The following is a 20,326-nucleotide window of genomic DNA, read 5'->3' as shown; positions in this document are numbered from 1 at the left end:
ACACACACACACACACACACACACACTCAGGAACCAGAAAGAGGCAGTTATAGATTAGTTAAAATAAGGAGTGATAGTTGAAAAGGTGGCAGGAAACATCTGAAGTGAAGGAAGACTTAAATGGAAGTAACTGGCGACCTGACGTTCACACAGAACTGAGCCTGTGAGCCTCGACTCAGGGCAAAAAGCAAACAATGACTGACAGGCAGATGGTCGGAGGGAGGAGGGAGGGAGGGGGAGGAAGGAGGTGAGGTGTGGAGAAGTTTCTCTGCCAACATGATTCAGCCATGAAAAGCATGCAGGAAGAGAGGAAGACACAAATCAAAGCTTTCAGATGACAGAATGAGTGTTTTCTACCGTCAGTGGAACAGCCTGGTGTGTTTCTGCCTGCTGCTTTCTCTCTGTGTCTCTGACCTGCTTTATCTTTCTCTTGTCCTCTCTTCTGTCCTCTGTCTTTGTCTTCTCATTCTTGTCTTTTTTTTATTTTTCTGTTTTTGTTAATTTGTTTCTCTCCTTCTTTTCTTGTTTTGGTTTCTGTTTTTATTGCCTTTTTCTTGCTTCTTTTCGATGCTCTTTGCTGGTTTCTTTCTGTTCTTCTTGGTTCTTTCTGTCCCGTTCTCTCGGCTGCCCCCTGCCTGCGGTGTGTCGCCACTTCAGGTAGCCAATCAGAGCGCAATCAGTCAGGAGCAGGTGGACAACATCCTGCAGGAGAACGATGCTCTGAGGACTAACCTAGCTGCTCTAGAACAGGTAATAAACCTGGAGAACTTTTCCTAGAACACTCGTCTGTGTACTAACAGCTGCCATAAAACAGGTAATATACCCAGAACAGATATAATACCGTGTATGTGTAAAATGTTATTTAAAACTTGGGCCATAGAACATTTCTCTGAGGACTAACCTAGTTGTTCAAGAACCAGTGGTATACCTGAAGAACATCATTGTTCTAAAAACTAATCATTTTTACAGAAAATAATTTCTGTCCTCGAACAGGTATAACAAATGTTATACCCTAACGTGAACCCTAGAACAAGTCTGCCAGGAATAACCTTGTTGCCCGGAGAACTTCACTCAGAAGTTAGATTAGATGGTCTGAGACTAATTTAGGTCCCCAGAATCTTGTCTAGAACCCTTTATACTGTTCTGGAATAATGCAAAGCTAAGCGCGTTTAAAAATAACAAAACATAGAACTGATCTAGAACCATAAACCATATTTCTCGTCAGGACTCTTAACTGAATAATTGGTATTAATCCGTTGTAGAACAAATAATAATCCAATGAGAAAATCATGAGCCACAACCCTCATCTAGAACACCACACAGTAACTAGTTCCTTAGTTCATGTAAAACCCTGACCCTAGAACAGAGTTCTGAGGACTAACATCCTTGGAACAGATATAATCTACAGAGATTTCTTTTTAGAACCTTGACCTTGACCAGAACATTTATACAATACATACAATAGAACAATTTTGTAAGGCCTACCCTACCAATGCTGGAATGGATGGAATCTGCCATACCCTCTTGTAGAAACATTATCTAGAACCCATTTTACAGCTACTGTACTAGCTACCTTAAATGTTTTACTACACCGTAGCTCTGATCCTAAACAGAATAATCTAGAACACCTTACTCAGTATGGACCTGTAACCCATTTTACAGGAGAACTGTGCTCTGAGGACTAATCTGTGTGCTCTTGAACAGGTAATTATATCTCAGACCCTACCTAGAACCCTTCTCTAGAACCTTAACCTTAAATCATGATGGTCTGTAAGTAATGTAGGCCCCCAGGACCTTGCATAAAACACTTACTCGTCTGAATTAATACAAAGCTAGGCACCTTAAAACTGACCTAGAACCCTAACTTCGGCTGCTGCTGTATTATAAACCACATCAATAGTCAATACTCTTTAGCGAGTAGTTGGTATTAATCTGTTGTAGAACAAACAATGAGATAACCCTCAACATAACCCTCATCTAGAATCCCACATAGTGATCAGGACTGGGTTGCACCGGCTATTCGTAAATATTAAGTCCTTCCTAAGTTCTTCGTAACTATTAGCTAGTTTCAAACGAGTGATATACTAAATTGGGTTGCACCCTTTAAAACTTGAAATGTCTCGGATAGTAAAGACTTAATTAATGTGTAAATCACTGTCCAATCAAGACCAAGAGCAGCTGTACACAATACATGAAATATACAATGTCACGTGTACAAATATACGATCATGGCCCTGCCTGTATCCCAGCTCACTCAGATATGTTCAGATCTATAGAACAGTGTCAACAGGGTAGTTTGTTCAGGGCTGCCAAAGTGAGATCCTCTTCATTTTAACGTATGTACGACCAGATGGCAGTAATGTGTGGATTGGGGGGGTGATCTGTGTCATGTGCTAATATGAGTCCTAGGCGTGTGATGAGGTATGACTTTGTTTTATTTATCTGCATACATGGAGAAATATGAGTGTTTTTAGTTTTTGCCTTTTTAGTGTCGCTGACATCTGAAGACCACAGAACTCTTTAACTAGAACCTCATGTATGTTCTCTGAGTCATTCATCTCCATCTCCGTCTTCTGCCATCTCATGCTGTTGCCTCATGCTCTCATTTATTACATTTCTGTCATTAATCTGCTTTTTACTAATTTCTTTCATTGTGTTTTGGCATCTGATGTCTTCTACTGTCAGCTGTAATCTACTGTGTTACTGTTTTGTCTTATACCTTTAGTTTAGTGTGTAATATTCATGTTGGCTCCGCACTGACTTTAATCATCTCCATCATCAAAACTCTGCACTACTGGGTTGTTATTTAACAAAATAAGTGAGATAAATAAAGATATAATTACGTGTGCAGATCCAGACGGTGAAGACGCAGGAGATGAATCTGTTGCGTGAGCAGCAGGAGGCGCTGACGCTCGAGCTGCAGCAGAGACGAGGTGAACAGGAGAGTCTGTTGGCTCAGAGAGACGACCTCGACTCCCAGCTGCAGGTAACTTTACACATTACCTTCCTGCCTGGTGAAACCATGTGTCTCCAGATGTTAGTGATGAACCATGTGTCTCCAGATGTTAGTGATGAACCATGTGTCTCCACATGTTGGTGATGAACCATGTGTCTCCACATGTTGGTGATGAACCATGTGTCTCCAGATGTTAGTGATGAACCATGTATCTCCAGATGTTAGTGATGAACCATGTGTCTCCACATGTTGGTGATGAACCATGTGTCTCCAGATGTTAGTGATGAACCATGTGTCTCCACATGTTGGTGATGAACCATGTATCTCCACATGTTGGTGATGAACCATGTATCTCCACATGTTGGTGATGAACCATGTGTCTCCACATGTTGGTGATGAACCATGTATCTCCACATGTTAGTGATGAACCATGTATCTCCACATGTTGGTGATGAACCATGTGTCTCCAGATGTTAGTGATGAACCATGTATCTCCACATGTTGGTGATGAACCATGTGTCTCCACATGTTGGTGATGAACCATGTATCTCCAGATGTTAGTGATGAACCATGTATCTCCACATGTTGGTGATGAACCATGTATCTCCACATGTTAGTGATGAACCATGTATCTCCACATGTTGGTGATGAACCATGTGTCTCCAGATGTTAGTGATGAACCATGTGTCTCCACATGTTGGTGATGAACCATGTATCTCCAGATGTTAGTGATGAACCATGTATCTCCACATGTTGGTGATGAACCATGTATCTCCACATGTTGGTGATGAACCATGTATCTCCACATGTTAGTGATGAAGTGAAGGATGAAGAGTTCCTTCATGTGTCGAGAACACCCTCCTCCTCCTCCTTCAGCTAAATAAACTATTTAAACTCTCCTATACTGTCACTGTGATACTGACAGTACTTATATACTGTTACTGTGATACTGACAGTACTTATATACTGTTACTGTGATACTGACAATACTGACATATTTTCACTGACAATACTTTACTTTAAATGCAAGACTTTTACTGGTAGTGAAGTATTTTCACAGTGTGGTATTAGTACTTCTGAATACTTCTTCCAACACTGTCTGTTTTGATCATTGTGTGTTTGGAGGAAACAGCAGATCATCCCACACTGTCTACGTCTACTATCGAACTGATTGGAGATCTGTTGGTGCCTGGACACAGCAGCTGGGTGGTGCTCTGTCAGCTGACTTATTGCTCCCAGTCTTTACAGACTATTTGTTTGACTGTGGATCTGATTAACAAAGGAACCATAAACAGCTTTCTTCATTCATCAGAAAGTTTTTTTATTTTTATAAACACAATATCCCCCCCTCGTTTTTCAGTCTCAATATTTTTAACATTATAGTTATGAGGCAACACATCTGGCACATCTGTGTCTGTGTCTGTGTTGTGATGCTTGTTCTAATGGCCGTGCAGTTCTCTCAGGACTAACTTAGCTGCTTTACATCAGAAAACAGATCTGGAGAACGTGTAACAACAAACCGGTGTTCTGTGGACTGACCTAGCTGCCATTAAACACATAATATACCTGGAGAACATTACATAGAACCTTAACACTACGTCATCTGAAACCTCGACCCTACAACAATGATCTGAAGGAAAATGTTGTCCATACGCTCTCTGTTGATGTCCTGTCTTCTGTCCGTCTCTGTCCTTGTTTCCTGCAGGAGTCGAGTTTTGCCAACAGGAAGTTGTTGGAACAGTTAACAGAAGAAGGACAAGAGAAGGATAAACTGCTGAGAGAGCTGGACGAGGCCAAGAAGGTACACACACACACACACACACACACACACACACACACACACTCACACACTGTTAGAATATACACTCCAGTTCAGGTGACATACACATCTACATACAATCACACAGAGATACACACAAACATAAAGACACATGAAGCCATTAAGCTTATAAACGTATAAACGTATAAACGTGTGTGTGTGTGTGTGTGTGTGTGTGTGTGTGTGTGTGTGTGTGTGTGTGTGTGTGTGTGTGTGTGTGTGTGTGTGTGCGTGAGAGCAGACAGCGGAGAAGAGGAAGGCCATGTTGGATGACATGGCCATACAGCTGAGCCAGGAGAAGTCTGACCACAAGGAGGCGCTGTCAGACCTCAAACTGCAGCACGAGAAGGAGGTGAGACACAAACAGTTTCATGTTCTCCGTCTTTTCTTCTTTTAATCATCTCTAATCATCCCGTCTGTTTTTAGTTCTTATTTATTTTTCTCTTTTCAGGTTTTTAAAAAGTAAAGATACAAAACAGCTGCATCAGATTTTGTGAATGAAGTCTGACTGATTTAACGGTTGTTTTGGTTTTGTCTCGTCCTCTCCTCACCTTGTCTCCTCTCCTTGTGTCCTCCTTTTTCCTCTCCTCTCGTCCTCTCCTCTCCTTGTGTCTTTTCCTCTCCTTGTCTCCTTGTTTCCTCCCCTCTCCTCCCCCTCTCAGGTTCTCGGGGTGAGGGCTCGATATGAGAAGGAGCTCAGAGGACTCCATGAAGACAAGAATCGCTCTGAGGAGGAGATCCGACAGCAGCTCAGAGATGAAAAGGTAAATAGGAGGTAGGAGGAGGAGGACCAGGGAGAGGAAGTGAAAGCTGAGGAAGCAGATCAGCGTCCTCATGTTTAACCTGGACGTTTGTGATTGTTCCATATCTGTTTGTGTTTTCAGGCTCGGACCAAAGAGCTGGAGGGTCTCCAGCAGCGGGTGGAGGAGCTGCAGGCTCAGGTTCTGTCCATGGAGGGAACCAAAGGATGGTTCGAGAGACGACTCAAGGAGGCTGAGGTCAGTCTGATTGTTGACTAGTTAGCTGCTTAACTAGGTTAGTTCTCAGGTACACTCTATACCAATAGTCCTTCTCCACTGCTGGAACTTATTAAAGAGCCCTCGGACCTCCAGTAGTTCAACTTCTCACCTGGCTGCAGTGATGTAGAAGTGTACCCCAGGGTGTGTCAGTGCACTGTGACATCACTGTTGGGCGTGGTTACAGGTGCTGTCAGTGATGCTGGTTATCTACAGAGGAGGAACAGAAGAGAGGAAACTGCCTCCAGTAACCTGGACTTCTCTGAACCGTGTGAATCTTTAGCACAAGACTCTTTGCTTCTCTGCTGTATTTTATGAAGCAGCACCACCAATCTGTCCGAACTTTATTTGGTCTCTGCAGGAGAACATAGAGAAGAACTCTCTGGAACATCAGGAGGAGATCGAGCGGCTGCAGAAAGAACACACACTTCAGCTGGAGGTACACACACACACCACACACACACACACACACACACACACACACACACACACACACACACACACACACACACACACACACAGAGGCACATGGTTCTTCAGAACAACGTGTTTCAGAAAACATATAAATATGAGTGTGTGGGTGTTTGTTTATACATGCAGTCAGTGTAGGTGTGTACACAGTGTGTGTGTGTGTGTGTGTGTGTGTGTGTGTGTGTGTGTGTGTGTGTGTGTGTGTGTGTGTTGGATCCGGTCCAGCTCTAATTGAATGCGTGTTTCTAATTAAAGCGTAGCTGTCTCCATGGTAACACGGCCAGGTTCAATGGTGTTAACAGCAGATCAGAGTGGAGGAGACTCTGTTGTTGTCACAGTGAAGACGGATCAGTCTGTTGGGGTTCTTCATCTGAAAACACTTCGTTTACCTTCAGTCAGAGTGTTGGACTCCAGAAATGTCTCATATAGTGGTGGAATGTAGCTAAGTACATGTACTCAAGTACTACTTTCTACTTCTACTCCACTACATCTCAGAGTGGAATATTGTACTTTTTGACTTCACTACATTTATTTAACAGCTTTAGTAAAAGTCCAGCTGAAACCATTAGTCCATTCATCAATCAGTGGACTGACAGGAAGTGAATTGATGATGTAAAACCGTTTTCTGGTTCCAGCTTCTCAGATGAAGATTTGCTGCTTTTCTTCTGAATGCTGTCAATAATTGTAATGTATTGTTAATAATGTGGAGCATTAATGATGATTAATGATGAGGAATAATCATCTAATGATAGAATATATAATAGGAGAACAGTCACAGGGGACATTTTACTGCTTTAATACTTTAAGGACATTTTACTGATTATACTGAGAGACTTTTACTGCAGGGACATTTTACATGCAGGACTTTTACTGCAGTAAAGGATCAGAATACTTCCTCCAGCGTCCTGGTGTGTTCCCACATGTGCATTAGTGTTTCCTTTACACTGAAATAATGTGACGCTCATGGAAGAAAGATTTTCTAGGCTCTGGGAAAGTTTTATAAATATGAGACCTTTGTGAATCATGAGTCGATATTTGACCCTGTTTGCAGTCGGAGGCGTCCTGTCAACAGAGGTGGTTATGGGAGAAGCTTCCTGGGCTGCAGGGACTTATTGTTGCAGTGCTGCAGTTGGTCCCTGTGAAACACAGACACACTGCGTTAACTCTGCTAATAACTCCATGATGTGAAATCTGCTGCCTGCAGCGTTTCACCTATAAAGGAAGAGAAAAGCTTCACCCTGAAATTTTCAATCTCCCAAAACACGTTTATTGATGTTATGTTTGGACCAAATAATCACATTGATCACATGACAGATAATGAAACCTATTATCTCCAAACAATTAAAGAGACAGGACTCGCCTCCGTTATCATCAGAGTTTGATAACGAACCAATAAAACACAACTCGCTGTGCATCATGGGATATGTCAGTGTGGATGTAACAAGTCATTTCAGCCAATCAGATTACCAGGCTGACTTTGAGGTCTGGTGAGGAAACTGTTTCTCCCTGAAGGACTGTCACTGATTACTGTGTGTGTGTGTGTGTGTGTGTGTGTGTGTGTGTGTTATCTGCTTGATAACAGCCTGCTACTAAGAGCAGAACGAAGAAACTTAATAGGAAAAGTTAATTAATGATGGAAGCAGTCTAATTAGCAGGCAGGTACGCTGAGTGTCTCTGGTTTGAGTTTCAGTCGCCACGTGATGTTTCCTGTCTGATGGCTGAACTCTTACGAGGTCTTGAATCAGACGTCTAGAAAACATTCAAGTTCCTGAAGAAAAAGCCTGTAGTTGTAACTGGACTCTAACTCGGGACCAACACGAGAAACAGAAACCTAAAACTGGACCGGTTTCAGCTTAAACTTGGTTTGGCTGGTTTGGCCTGCCTGCCTGCCTGCCTGCCTGCCTGTCTGTCTGTCTGTCTGCCTGCCTGTCTGTCTGTTTGCTTCAACAGGTGTAAACATTTAACAAGTGGACAAATGTCTCATTTATCTGACACACATCTACACACGTGTTGTAAGATGTTCTTGAACTTTTCTGTCAGTTTCTGTCTTTTGGTTTGTTGAATGCTTCAACACAACAGCTGTGTGTGTGTGTGTGTGTGTGTGTGTGTGTGTGTGTGTGTGTGTGTGTGTGTGTGTGTGTGTGTGTGTGTGTGTGTGTGTGTGTCAGGTTGAGGTGTGCGACATTACAGGGATTTAACAGACTGGTTGTTTTCCTCCAGAACACTGTTTCTCTCTCAGGTGAGCAGCTGCAGCCTGCCGGTGTTTTAATGTAGATTTTAGTCAAATTAATTAGCAGCAGAAGATTAGAGGGGAATTAAATGTCGTTATATATATGTATATATATATGTATGTATATATGTATGTATATATATGTATATATATATATAAATGAATTAAGATGAGGGGGCGTCACTGGAGGTGGAGATGTTTAAATCTTTCTTTCACCAGGACGGAGGGAAGTTTCTGAGGAGGCTTCTGTTCAACAACGCGTTACAGTTGTTGGATCAATAATGGATGTGATTGAAATGAGTCAGCTAGTGTCAACACAACATATTGTTTATTACTCTATAAATCTGTGAGGTGACAAATTAAACTTTGTGAATGTGTGTGTGTTCATGTGTAGCATCACTGACAGTTTTCTGCTTTGAATCTGAACTCCGATGTTCTCAGAGGAGATTCTTTTCCTCACATTCACAAACTGGAGTTTGAAATGATTTCCGTTGTCTGTCTGTCCTTCTGTCCATCTGTCTGTCTGTCCTGCAGGAGAAGCAGTCAGAGATGGAGGGATTGAAGCAGCAGCTGGTGGAGGTGGAGAAACTGAAGGACGAACACAATGACAACATCGGGAAACTCAAACAGGTAACAACTGAAAGTGAAACTCAGGCGGCTGAACTCACTGGTGAGATTTCAAGAAGACAAAATAACTCTAACTTCTGTCTGTAGGAGATAAAAGACACCGTGGACGGACAGAGGATCCTGGAGAAGAAGGGAAGTGCAGCGGTGAGTCAACGTTCACAGACTGATGGACAGACAGACAGACGGACGAGTGACAGACAGACAGACAGACAGATACACGGACGAGTGACAGAGAGACAGACAGATAGACGGACGAGTGACAGACAGACAGACAGACGAGTGACAGAGAGACAGACAGACGGACAGAATATATTTTGCAGAGTAATTTAAGAGCAGCCGTGCATGGAAAATAATAATTAAAAAGTAAATCTCTGACTGTGTGATTGTTTGTGTGTGTGTGCGTGTGTGTGTGTGTGATTGTATATATGTATGTGTGATGTGTATATATATGTGTGTGTGTGTGTGTGCGCGCGCAGCTGAAGGATTTGAAGCGGCAGCTGCAGCTGGAGAGGAAGAGAGCCGACAAACTGCAGGAGAGACTCCAGGAGATACTGACCAACAGCAAGACCAGGACAGGTACACACACCTGACACACACCTGACACACACCTGACACACACCTGACACACACCTCTTACCAGAAAGAGTTCGCCCCATATTTAGATTTCCTGTGACGGACAGAAATGGCAGCGAGTGGTGACACTGAGACTAAGAGAAGAGTATTTAAATCCCCTAAATGGACGGCATTCCCCTTTAAATGCTTCAGTAAGGAGAGACATTAGTACTTGGCCAGAGTGTGTGTGTGTGTGTGTGTGTGTGTGTGTGTGTGTGTGTGTGTGTGTGTCCTAAGTGGCTGAGATTGTAATGTGACCGATGAGTCCGATAATCGGCGGCGTGCTAACCCTGCGTCAGGAGGTTCTGGCTCAGTCCGGAACCTGCTGCTCAATATTTAATGCTGCGCTCTGATTCCCAGCGCTGAGGTGGACACACTGGCGTCTGCTGGCAAAACACACACACACACACACACACACACACACACACACACGCCTGCACAGTCTGTCACTTTCTGTTTATCTCCATTTAACTTGATTGTTTTTGTTTTGTCTTTCTTTTGTTGCACATATTTCTCTCCATTTGTTTCTTGGGAAAACTTCCCTTTAACAGTCCTTCTGTCACTCTGTTTTTACACACACACACACACACACACACACACACACACACACACACACACACACACTCTCAGAGCGGTGCAGGTCAGTCCTCAGCATCATGTATAATCTATGAGTAGTGATTAATGTTTAAAAGGCTCTTCTGCTCAAACCTGAGAATCAGACATTTTAAAGTAGCCTACTTATCGCTCTGCCCACTCAGAGCACCTGCATTAAAGGGACGGTCCACTGCCCTAAAAGGATGGCCCAGCATCTTAAAGGGACAGCTCACAGGCTCAAAGGGGCGGCCCATTGTCATAAAGGGGCAGACTACTGCCGTGATGTGGTTGGTCAACTGGCTTAAAGGGACAGTTTGCTGCCTTACATTGTCCGAAGGCAAATATAAATGTCCTGCAGAGACAGTTCAGAAGACAGGCTTCAATGGACAGCCCCCTTTCTTCTAGTCTGTGAGGGTGTCGGGCCCCTAGAGAATCAAACACACTGTGATGGACTTTAGACCTGAGTCATTGTCATGCATATGAACAGAACTGAGATTGTGAATGTGCGGTATACAGAATATTTAAACAGTGTTTTTTTACGTGTCACACTTGTTTGGACCATGTTCACTGAGTCAGTCATTACAAATACAACGAATACAAACAAAAACCCTTTACAATCACCTTAATGAATAATGTTTTCATGGTCTGATCTGTACGTTTCAGCTCAGTTGGTGTGGTCAGAGGTCAATGTGCTCTTTTGCATCTGTAGTATACTCAACAGTGATGTCACAGTGTACTTACACAACCTGGAGTACACTTCTTCCTCACTGCAGCGAGGTGAGAAGTTCGTTAAAGGGACAGTGTGCTGGTCTAAAGGTTCAGGACGGTCCACCTTCTCTCTCTGCAGGTCTGGAGGAGCTGGTTCTGTCAGAGATCAACAGTCCCAGCCGGACTCAGCAGACCGGAGACTCGTCCTCCGTCTCCTCCTTCTCCTACAGAGACATGATGAAGGAGGCTCAGCCAACCAATCAGAACAAGGTGGGTGGAGCCTAAAGCACCTTTTCAACACCACAGTTTTTGTGTCATCCTTCGCTCTCTCTCTCCTCAACGTCATGTGACGACGGGTCGGGGTCACGACCTCTGAGAGGCAGTCTGACCTCTCTGGTTATGACAGCTGTTGCCATGGTGACGTGGCGATGACGGGCTGAACTGTAACATCCCATCATCCCCCTCTCTGTCTCCGTCTTCAGTATCATTATATTTTACATTTACTCATCTTTGAACTTCCTGTTGTTATTTTTAGCTCCTTCCCTGTTTCATCATGGTGACAGAGAGTGTGTGTGTGTGTGTGTGTGTGTGTGTGTGTGTGTGTGTGTGTGTGTGTGTGTGTGTGTGTGTGTGTGTGTGTGTGTGTGTGTGTGTGTGTGTGTGTGTGTGTGTGTGTGTGTGTGTGTGTGTGTGTGTCTATTGATAGATACACTGTAAATAGAGCTGACCAGTTCAGTTTATGAGGCTGATTGTTTCTGTCAATATGATAGAAGCATGAAGAAGGTGAAGCATTCTGAGGCCTGTACACCTGAAACCGATCAGCTGAGCTCTGTCTCGTCTGTAGAGTCTCACTGTGGTCTTCTCTCTGTCCTGCAGTCTGGGGGGGGCAGCCCTCAGTCTCAGCGTCCTGCTGAGTTGTCTGACGACGAGGTCGGGGAGTTGTTCCAGCGGCTCGCTGAGGTTCAGCAGGAGAAATGGATGCTGGAGGAGAAGGTGAGGAGCCCTCTGTTACCATGACAACCATATGTCACATGTGCCGTCTCTGTCCTCCTGTCCAAAAAGTCAAACAACAAACCACGTGTCGGTCGTGCTGCGCGGCAGTTGTAACGCTCCACTTGATGCCTCGAGTCGACAGGCGGTCAACAATGAAGTTCAGCCTGTTTTCAGGAGGTTCATGTTTTGGATGCATTATTAATAACCCTCTGCAGGAGACAATATTTTCTGTATATATATATATATATATATATTCTGTTTCCACTGCGGGTCAGGCGGATGTCTTTGCTGACGCCACAATAATCCAGCTGTCAGTCGGCTTCGACGCGTTTCAGATAATCTGGTTTCAGCTTCAACAAGAGAAATTTCTGTGACTTCATCTGTTCATTAGAGAACTGAAGAGGATTAATCTGTGAATACACTAGTGATGTGTCAGCAACATTTACAAGTACTGACCTTTAGTACAAGTTCAGAGTACTTTTTCTATTACTTTATATTTCTACTCCACCACATCTCTTTTACTGCACTACATTTGTTTTATAACTTAAGTTAATTTGAAGATTCAGACTATTACAAAATATGAATGTTATAGATTACTTTACGATACTCATTAATGAGTTGAACAGAGCTCCAGCTTCATCAGCTGCAACATTAAAGTGATGAACACATTAATAATCAATAATTATAATCCAGTAATATATAATGGGCCATTCTGCTTAATGAGTACTTTTACTATTGGTACTTTAAGTATATTTTTATGCTCATACTTTTGTAGTTTTATATAACACAGAGTACTTCTCTCTTCGGCAGACTGAACTCTGTTTTTCTCCTTCAGGTGAAACATCTGGAGGTCAGCTGTTCGTCGATGGCTGAAGACATCTGCAGGAAGAGCGCCATCATAGAGACCTATGTGATGGACAGCCGCATAGGTAACACACACACACACACACACACACACACACACACACACACACACACGGTAATCAGACTGCATCACCACTTCAGTGTTAGTAGTTTGACCTGAAGGCAGGATATCTTCACCTCCGCTGCTCAGATCTGGTCCCCAAACTTCCCAGAAGTCCATCTCTGTTTCACTGCAGTAGCCCTTTAGTAGCATCAGTCACTCAGGAAGTCTTCTTCTGGTGGAAACTTTAAAAACGCTGTTTGAATATCAGCTGCTGATCAGACTGACAGACGTTTTACAGGTCTGGTGCTTTTGACTAAATCAGTTATGAAACGCTTTGCAAAGAGAGATTCTGCACAAACTGTCAATGACACTTCAGTCCAGCGCTGCAGTTACCTACACACACACTTACAGAAGCAGCGTGTTCAACATGATGTGTTGTTGGTGGAGAGTCTGCTGATCACTCTGATCAATGAATACGATCGGTCTCTCTCGATGATTTCACTGATACAGATACAGAGGAGGCTGTGATTTCTTCTGTTATGATGTTTGTACTCTTCAGCAGGGGAACGATCTGAATTATGATATTTCATATTTAATCTCTCTCTCTCTCTCTCATGTGCCTCTGATGTGCAGAGCTGCTATATTTAGCTGCTTTACTCTTTCAGTGCGGTGATGATGAGTGTGTGTGTGTTTTTAATAACTCCTCAAACTATCAGCTGATTTATTTTTCAATTAAATGCCCTCCTCCTCCTCCTCCTCCTCCTCCTCTCTTCTTCTGTTTCTTTAAAAACAGAAGAATACTGAATCTGAATCTGTTTCTTTGATACCAAACTGAAGCTAATGTTGCTGACATGACGCACCTTAAATCCATCGAATCTTTAACAACAACATCTAAAGGGTAACATGCAGCGGCAGCGTGTGAACAGCCTGCTCCTGTTGTTCATAGTAAACAAGTTATTTCAGAGCGTCTGTGAGCAAACATCGACACGTCTCAGCTGTTTCTGTGACTCGTCGCTATAATACAATTCTTTCTTCTACTTGACCTCAAGCCTCGTCTTCACTTCATGTCGCTGCGCATCTAAACATCTTTTTAACAGCTGCTGGACCAAAGAGGTTTAGAGAGATGTAAACAGAAGGTTTGATCAGCTGTAGTTCGATATAAACAAAGTGTCTCTGGGTGTTTAATGTAAAACTGTGATTTACTGAATATGTGAAATGTGCTGTACTAATACTTACCTTTCCTCCAGCCCTCCTCTCCTCCTCATCCTCTTTTCTTTGTTCACTGTTTTTTCTTTCCTGCTGTTTTCAATTTCATGTTTGACTGGTTTCATTCTCTTCTCTCTCTCCATCCCCCTCCCATTAACACTGTAATAATGGGGAATCTAATGGGCAGTAAAAGTGAGCTGAGCTGCTTCTCCTGCAGACTGGATGGTGTGTGTGTGAGTGTGTGTGTGTGTGTGTGTGTGTGTGTGTGTGTGTGTGTGTGATATGAATGTTTGATACTGCAGCTGTTCGAACACACATACACACAGTTATATATACGTCCAGTGTTCATTTACATTTAGTTGAAACTTGTCGAGAACAGCAGACTGAGCGTGTCACAGTTATGGTAACCTGCTGCAGGGTTGCTAGGCAACAGTGTTGACCTGTGGGTGCAGGTGGAGGGGTAGTGCCTTGCTTCAGGGCTCCTCAGCATCTCTTGTTCAGACTCAGTTACTCGTCTGTCTTTAGATTTCAAGAGTGCAGCGACACGTGAACCTGCTCAGTGGTCATCTGTAACAGATGATGATGATAAAATCTTCATCTCTGAGCAGCGTTGCTGATCCAACGCGTCTCCACCACTGACTGTATATAAAGATGGCCGACGTCTCCACCACAGACTGTATATAAAGATGACCGACGTCTCCACCACTGACTGTATATAAAGATGGCCGACGTCTCCACCACAGACTGTATATAAAGATGGCTGACGACTCCACCACAGACTGTATATAAAGATGGCTGACGCGTCTCCACCACAGACTGTATATAAAGATGGCCGACGACTCCACCACAGACTGTATATAAAGATGGCTGACGCGTCTCCACCACAGACTGTATATAAAGATGGCCGACGACTCCACCACAGACTGTATATAAAGATGACCGACGACTCCACCACAGACTGTATATAAAGATGGCCGACGACTCCACCACAGACTGTATATAAAGATGGCCGACAATAATAAGAACTACCTAAAATGACAGAAACTCTTTGGGAGAAATGTGTTTTTAATGTGTACTGAGTTTTTAGTTCGGTCCATGTCCCATCCACTAACATGGAGGGGGCGGGTCTTATGACCTATACTGCAGCCAGCCACCAGGGGGCGATCAAGGTGTTTTGTCATGCCGTCCATCTTTATATACAGTCTGTGGTCGTAAACATGTAGTTTGTATGTTCAGGTTTTCTCTGCGCTCTCATGTGTCGGCCTTCTTCTTCTTTCTGTCTGTGTGGACTTTAACTTCACAACACACATGAGACTAACGTCCAGATGTCAGAGATGGTTGGCAGGTCAGCTGGTCAGGAAACAGCTGGAGAGAATGAAGCACAGACTCTGCTCGCTTTACTTGTTTATTCTGTTTACCTCCATCGTTCTGTTGTCTAGTTCTGCCTCCATCTGTAGGTTGTGTGCAGTGTTGGGGCGTCCATTACTCCAACAACTACACCTCCTGGTGACGTCCAGGTGGTGGAGCTGGTTTCAGTCGTGAGCTCTTTGTCTGCTGAGCGGTCGACCAAACACACGGATGCTTCTCTTCTTCCTCTTCTTCTTCACAGAATGACTTCTGTGTTTGCGCTCCGTCACCTGCTGACTGTTGACAGGTGTAGTCGGCCTGTTTAATGACACATCTCTGAAACTGAGTTCAGTTTATATGATGTTCAGCAGTCAGCTGTTCTCCAGCTGTGCGAAGCTGCAAATCAACATGCAGGTAAAGACAGTTACAGATGTTCAGGTGTTAAATATTTACAGCACACACACCCTGCAGCGTCAGCATCCAGCTGCCTCCTATAGGAGCGTGTGTGTGTGTGTGTGTGCTGATATATATACTGCACCAATAAACCTCGTCAGCTCTTCCACATGACGATCAGTATCTCCTTTATTTCTTTCTTCATTTGTTTTTCTTTCACTTCCGTCAGTCGTTCCCTGTGTGTGTGTGTGTGTGTGTGTGTGTGTGTGTGTGTGTGTGTGTGTGTGTGTGTGTGTGTGTGTGTGTGTGTGTGTGTGGTGTGTGTGTGTAGTAAAGCTGTCTCATTTACAACTGAACTCCATAAAAGTGTTATTTCATCTCCTCTCCTTGTTTCCTCTTTCCTTTCCTCTCGTAACTCCTCCTCCTCTTCTTTTATCTCATTCTCTCCTTTCTTCTCGTTTCCTCACCTCATCTTGTCTCCTCCCTCCTCTCCTCTATATGTCTCTCCTTCTCTCCTCTCCTCTATATGTCTCTCCTTCTCTCCTCTCCTCTTCCATCATCTCATATTTAAAGAATAACCCAAAACATTTCAAATCATCGGTTTGAGAGTTGAATCCCCTCAGTTTGTCTGTCAGGCGCTGCTGTTTGTTTGTTTGTTTGCTATGCTAACAACATGCTAACAACATGATGAGATGTGGTTCAGACCTTCATGGTCCCCTCAGGATGAACTGTAGTAACTCTGGTGATCCTCTGACTCTTCGTCTGGCGCCACCATCAGGTCAACATGTTCATGTTTATGAGCTGATGACGTTCATCAGCCTCAGCTGGACTCTGTGTTTACTGCTAACTAGCTAATGTTAGCATGCTAACACGCTGAACATTATACTGCAGACTAAATGAACCCCTTGAGGACAATAAAGAGAGATTGATTGATTGGTTGATGAAACAGGAGGAGAGGGTGGGGGGACTTGAACCAGGGACAATGCTGTTTGTGTGTTAACCAACAGATTTCTTCAGTGAGTTCAGTTGTTGTTTGTGTTTCTGAGCAGCTGCTGTCTTTAAAACAGGTCATAAAGCTCTTTAAAGAGAATCAGCTGATCAGCAGACAGTTTAACACACGATGGATGTTTATCAGACAGCAGACAAACTTTATTCGTCTCAGTGGAAATCACACAAACAGAAAGTCGATCAGTAACTCCGCTCCTTGTCTCCTTGTCTCCTTGTCTCCTTGTCTCCTCCTCTCCTCTCTCCTCCTCTCCTCAGATGTGTCGGGCAGTGCGGTGGGAGGTCACGGAGGCTCTCAGGGGGACAGAGGAGGTCTGGGTTCAGTCCTCAGAGATCTGGTCAAACCAGGAGACGAGAATCTGAGAGAGATGAACAAGAAGCTGCAGAACATGTTGGAGGAGCAGCTGACCAAGAACATGCACCTGCAGAAGGTAACACACACAGTCAGCTGACACTTCACATCTCAGATGGATCAGATTAGTAATAACAGCTTCTTAGAGGATGATTCACTCATTATTAAGTGCTAATCGTTCCTCCTGTTGTTCATTTAAATGAACACGCATGAAGGCATCTCTCTGCTGCGAAGATTCATGACAGTGATTCTAAACAGAAACCTAAAGAACAGGATTTCTGGGTAATGTAGTTCTCACAGTGACGCAGCTTTAAATCAACATGGTGGACGTCTGAACATGAAGGTCCAACATGAGTTCAGTGTGTGTGTGTGTGTGTGTGTGTGTGTGTGTGTGTGTGTGCGTGTGTGTGTGAAGCGTTGCAGAGTGGTGGGTGGTGATAACTGTTCCCATGACGATGAGCAGGAACAGCACATCTTTAAACATGCTGAGTGTGTGTGCGTGTGTGCGTGTAAGGCGGTTAATGCGTAGTAGGGGGTGTAGCTGTGTGTAGGAGGACAGATCGCCCAGAGGGAGGTCCAGGTTACACACACACACACACACACACAGTAACCTTGACAGAGGAGACACAGCTTCCTGTTTCCTCTGCTGCTTCACTGAGTTGATAAACTGTTAAAACTTCTTCACAAGTTTTCGTCCGACAGTCTCGAGTCGCAGAAACGAGTCGATGAGTCCATCGAAGTGAATGAATCAGCAGTTATTTTGGTCATCGATGAATCGTGGAACACTTTGATGACACGTGATGGCACAATGAATACAATCCATGTTGTAAACTGGGACTAAAAACATCAAAATAACGGACAGATTGATAATTAATTATTAGCAGCGGCCATATTGATGGCGTTGCCCATCAGTTTGTGTTTAAACTCAGCGGCTCTGATGGAAAACGTGAATGCACTGTAGGAAACAGCAGGTCTGAGATCAGTGTTGTTTACCCTCGTTGTACGTAGAGTGACGCTCAACACTTGACAGTTCCAACTCTCACAAGCTAACGTTACCTAGCAACCTTAGCTAGCTAGCCAAACAGTCAGTAACAGAGATACGTCCTGTGACACGTGTAGGGATGACGTCAAGGAGGAAAGGCGAAAGACACGGCGTCTTCATCATCACCATCACCTCCAGTATTTGACCGTCTGAAAAAACTGTCTAACATTCGCGGCTCCACCGAGTCGACGACGTTAGCTCAAACACAACGCTGCACTGCACATCATCAGATTCTGTGGGATTCTGTTATAGTTGACTTTTAAATGTGTGTTGAATAAATGAGTGATTTCTAACATGTTATGTCGTCGTAAAAAGATACTTGACACCGAACCAAACAACCCTGGAAATGTACATGTTCAGATTTCTGAGGTGAAGAATGAGCTTTGAATGATTTAAGATATAAATAATAACAGAAAACTGTCTCTCTCTATAGGACCTGGAGGTTTTGTCCCAGGAATTAGTCCGTCTCAGTAAAGAGAGCAGTCCTGGTGGCAGTGCAGCTGGTTCGGGATGAGACTATTGCCTGGATCTATCCGTCCATTCCCTTCCTTTTCACTACTCTTGTTCACCTCAGCTGGAAGGTGTGGGCTGGGCTCAGACTAACACCTGGAACCACCATTTCTTCCTTTCCCATTCCCTGCGCTCATGATCTGCTGTGGGCTTTGACTACTGTCAGGAGCTGTTATGATTTTACCACCTCAGTCTACCTACTGGGCTACAACTAAATGCTGGAATTTGTCCATCAGTTGTTTTTCAGTAATGAGAGGAAGCAGTAAGTTTTAAAGATGTAGAAGAAGAAACTGACGACCAGAGGGAATGGAAAAACTGAGAACATGAAAAGTTGGGCTCAGCTCATTTATGTTGCTATTGAATGTACTGTAATTAGACTGCACCACTCAGTTCCTCTGAGTCCTGGCTATGTCCTGGAATACTCATGCCTGGTATCTTATCTGACTGAATGAGTTATTTTATTGGTTTCTATGTGCAGTAACTCTGTTGTGATCTGGCTATTTCCTGGGCTTCCTGTCTGCGACAAAATCATATTAAATACCCGGGGTCTGTCTATGACGTGAAGTAAGATTCAGTTGAGCTTTAAGATTCTTTCTTCACTTTGGAAACAGTTCGACAAAACAAACTCTTGACAAGGTCGACCACATCTCACGACCTTCAACAACACATGTAGTTTGCTCGGTTGTCAAGGAGATCGTGTAGTTCTTATCACGTGACCGAAATTCCATATTAAGGTCAGGTGATAACTAAACCCTCTCTATGACAACTGAGCAAAGACCAGCCATTTGTGAAGGCTATGAGATGTGGCCGAAAGCTGGAGGAAAGAAGGAACAAGTAAGTGGACCTTCTGCTTTTGTTGCTTTGGTCGTTTCAGTTCAGCTGATCATCGTTTCAACACCAGGTGGATTTCTTTTGTTCACCGTCCAACTGAAAAGAAAACAGAAGCTGACGGTCAAAGAGTCGGTTAGACCCGTTAACATTCAGAGCCTCGCTTCTGTTAGCTAGCTAGCTTCAAACTACATCAGATCCACGACAAACGTTAACTGCTGCAGTGTGATCATCAGGACAGAGTTAAACGGTAAAATCACCAAAATTAACAACATATTCACATAATTCTTTGTTGACCTTTTTTGCTTTTGGACTAAAATGTACCTCTGCTGGTGAAGTCTGTTTTTCGACCGTGGCTATGTCCTGGAGCACCAACATACTGCACCCGTATGTTAACAGATTGTATGTTATCCTTTCATTTTAATGTTTGTGTCGGGCCGTGGTTATTTCCTGGACTAAATGCTCGTCACAGCCGTCTGTGTTTGCTTGTTCTCTGGAAAGATGAGTTTTTGAAACTATTTTGCATCCCTTCTGTTATTTATTACTTTTCAAAATGTAAAATTCCTCGTGAATATGTAACTGTGTCTCCTGTCACTGAACGAGTGTCATGGTTTATGGCCCAGACTATTTTCTGGATTTTCAGAATCAGAAATACTTAATTGATCCCCGTGGGGAAATTGTACATTACTGGTGTTCCCATAGAAGAAAGC

At 43.6% G+C, this 20,326-nt stretch overlaps 1 protein-coding gene across 1 annotated transcript in view; it reads left to right on the top strand.

Annotated features, from left to right (window-relative positions):
* gripap1 (GRIP1 associated protein 1) overlaps window positions 1–20,021 on the top strand; it is a 33,429-nt gene extending 13,408 nt beyond the window's left edge. Inside the window, 15 exon segments of the mRNA XM_070910542.1 lie at window positions 658–750; window positions 2,852–2,986; window positions 4,662–4,757; window positions 5,017–5,127; window positions 5,438–5,539; window positions 5,660–5,773; window positions 6,153–6,230; window positions 9,027–9,122; window positions 9,207–9,263; window positions 9,596–9,695; window positions 11,173–11,374; window positions 11,924–12,026; window positions 12,862–12,955; window positions 17,143–17,315; window positions 18,712–20,021. Coding sequence (XP_070766643.1) covers window positions 658–750; window positions 2,852–2,986; window positions 4,662–4,757; window positions 5,017–5,127; window positions 5,438–5,539; window positions 5,660–5,773; window positions 6,153–6,230; window positions 9,027–9,122; window positions 9,207–9,263; window positions 9,596–9,695; window positions 11,173–11,374; window positions 11,924–12,026; window positions 12,862–12,955; window positions 17,143–17,315; window positions 18,712–18,792 — 1,635 coding nt within the window. The 3' untranslated portion in view covers window positions 18,793–20,021.
* Window positions 20,022–20,326: the final 305 nt, after the last annotated feature.

This window comes from Enoplosus armatus, chromosome 8, assembly GCF_043641665.1.
Source record: "Enoplosus armatus isolate fEnoArm2 chromosome 8, fEnoArm2.hap1, whole genome shotgun sequence".
Taxonomy (NCBI): domain Eukaryota; kingdom Metazoa; phylum Chordata; class Actinopteri; order Centrarchiformes; family Enoplosidae; genus Enoplosus; species Enoplosus armatus.
The sequence above is the reverse complement of the archived record's forward strand: the minus strand, read 5'-3'. Positions and strand labels throughout refer to the sequence as shown.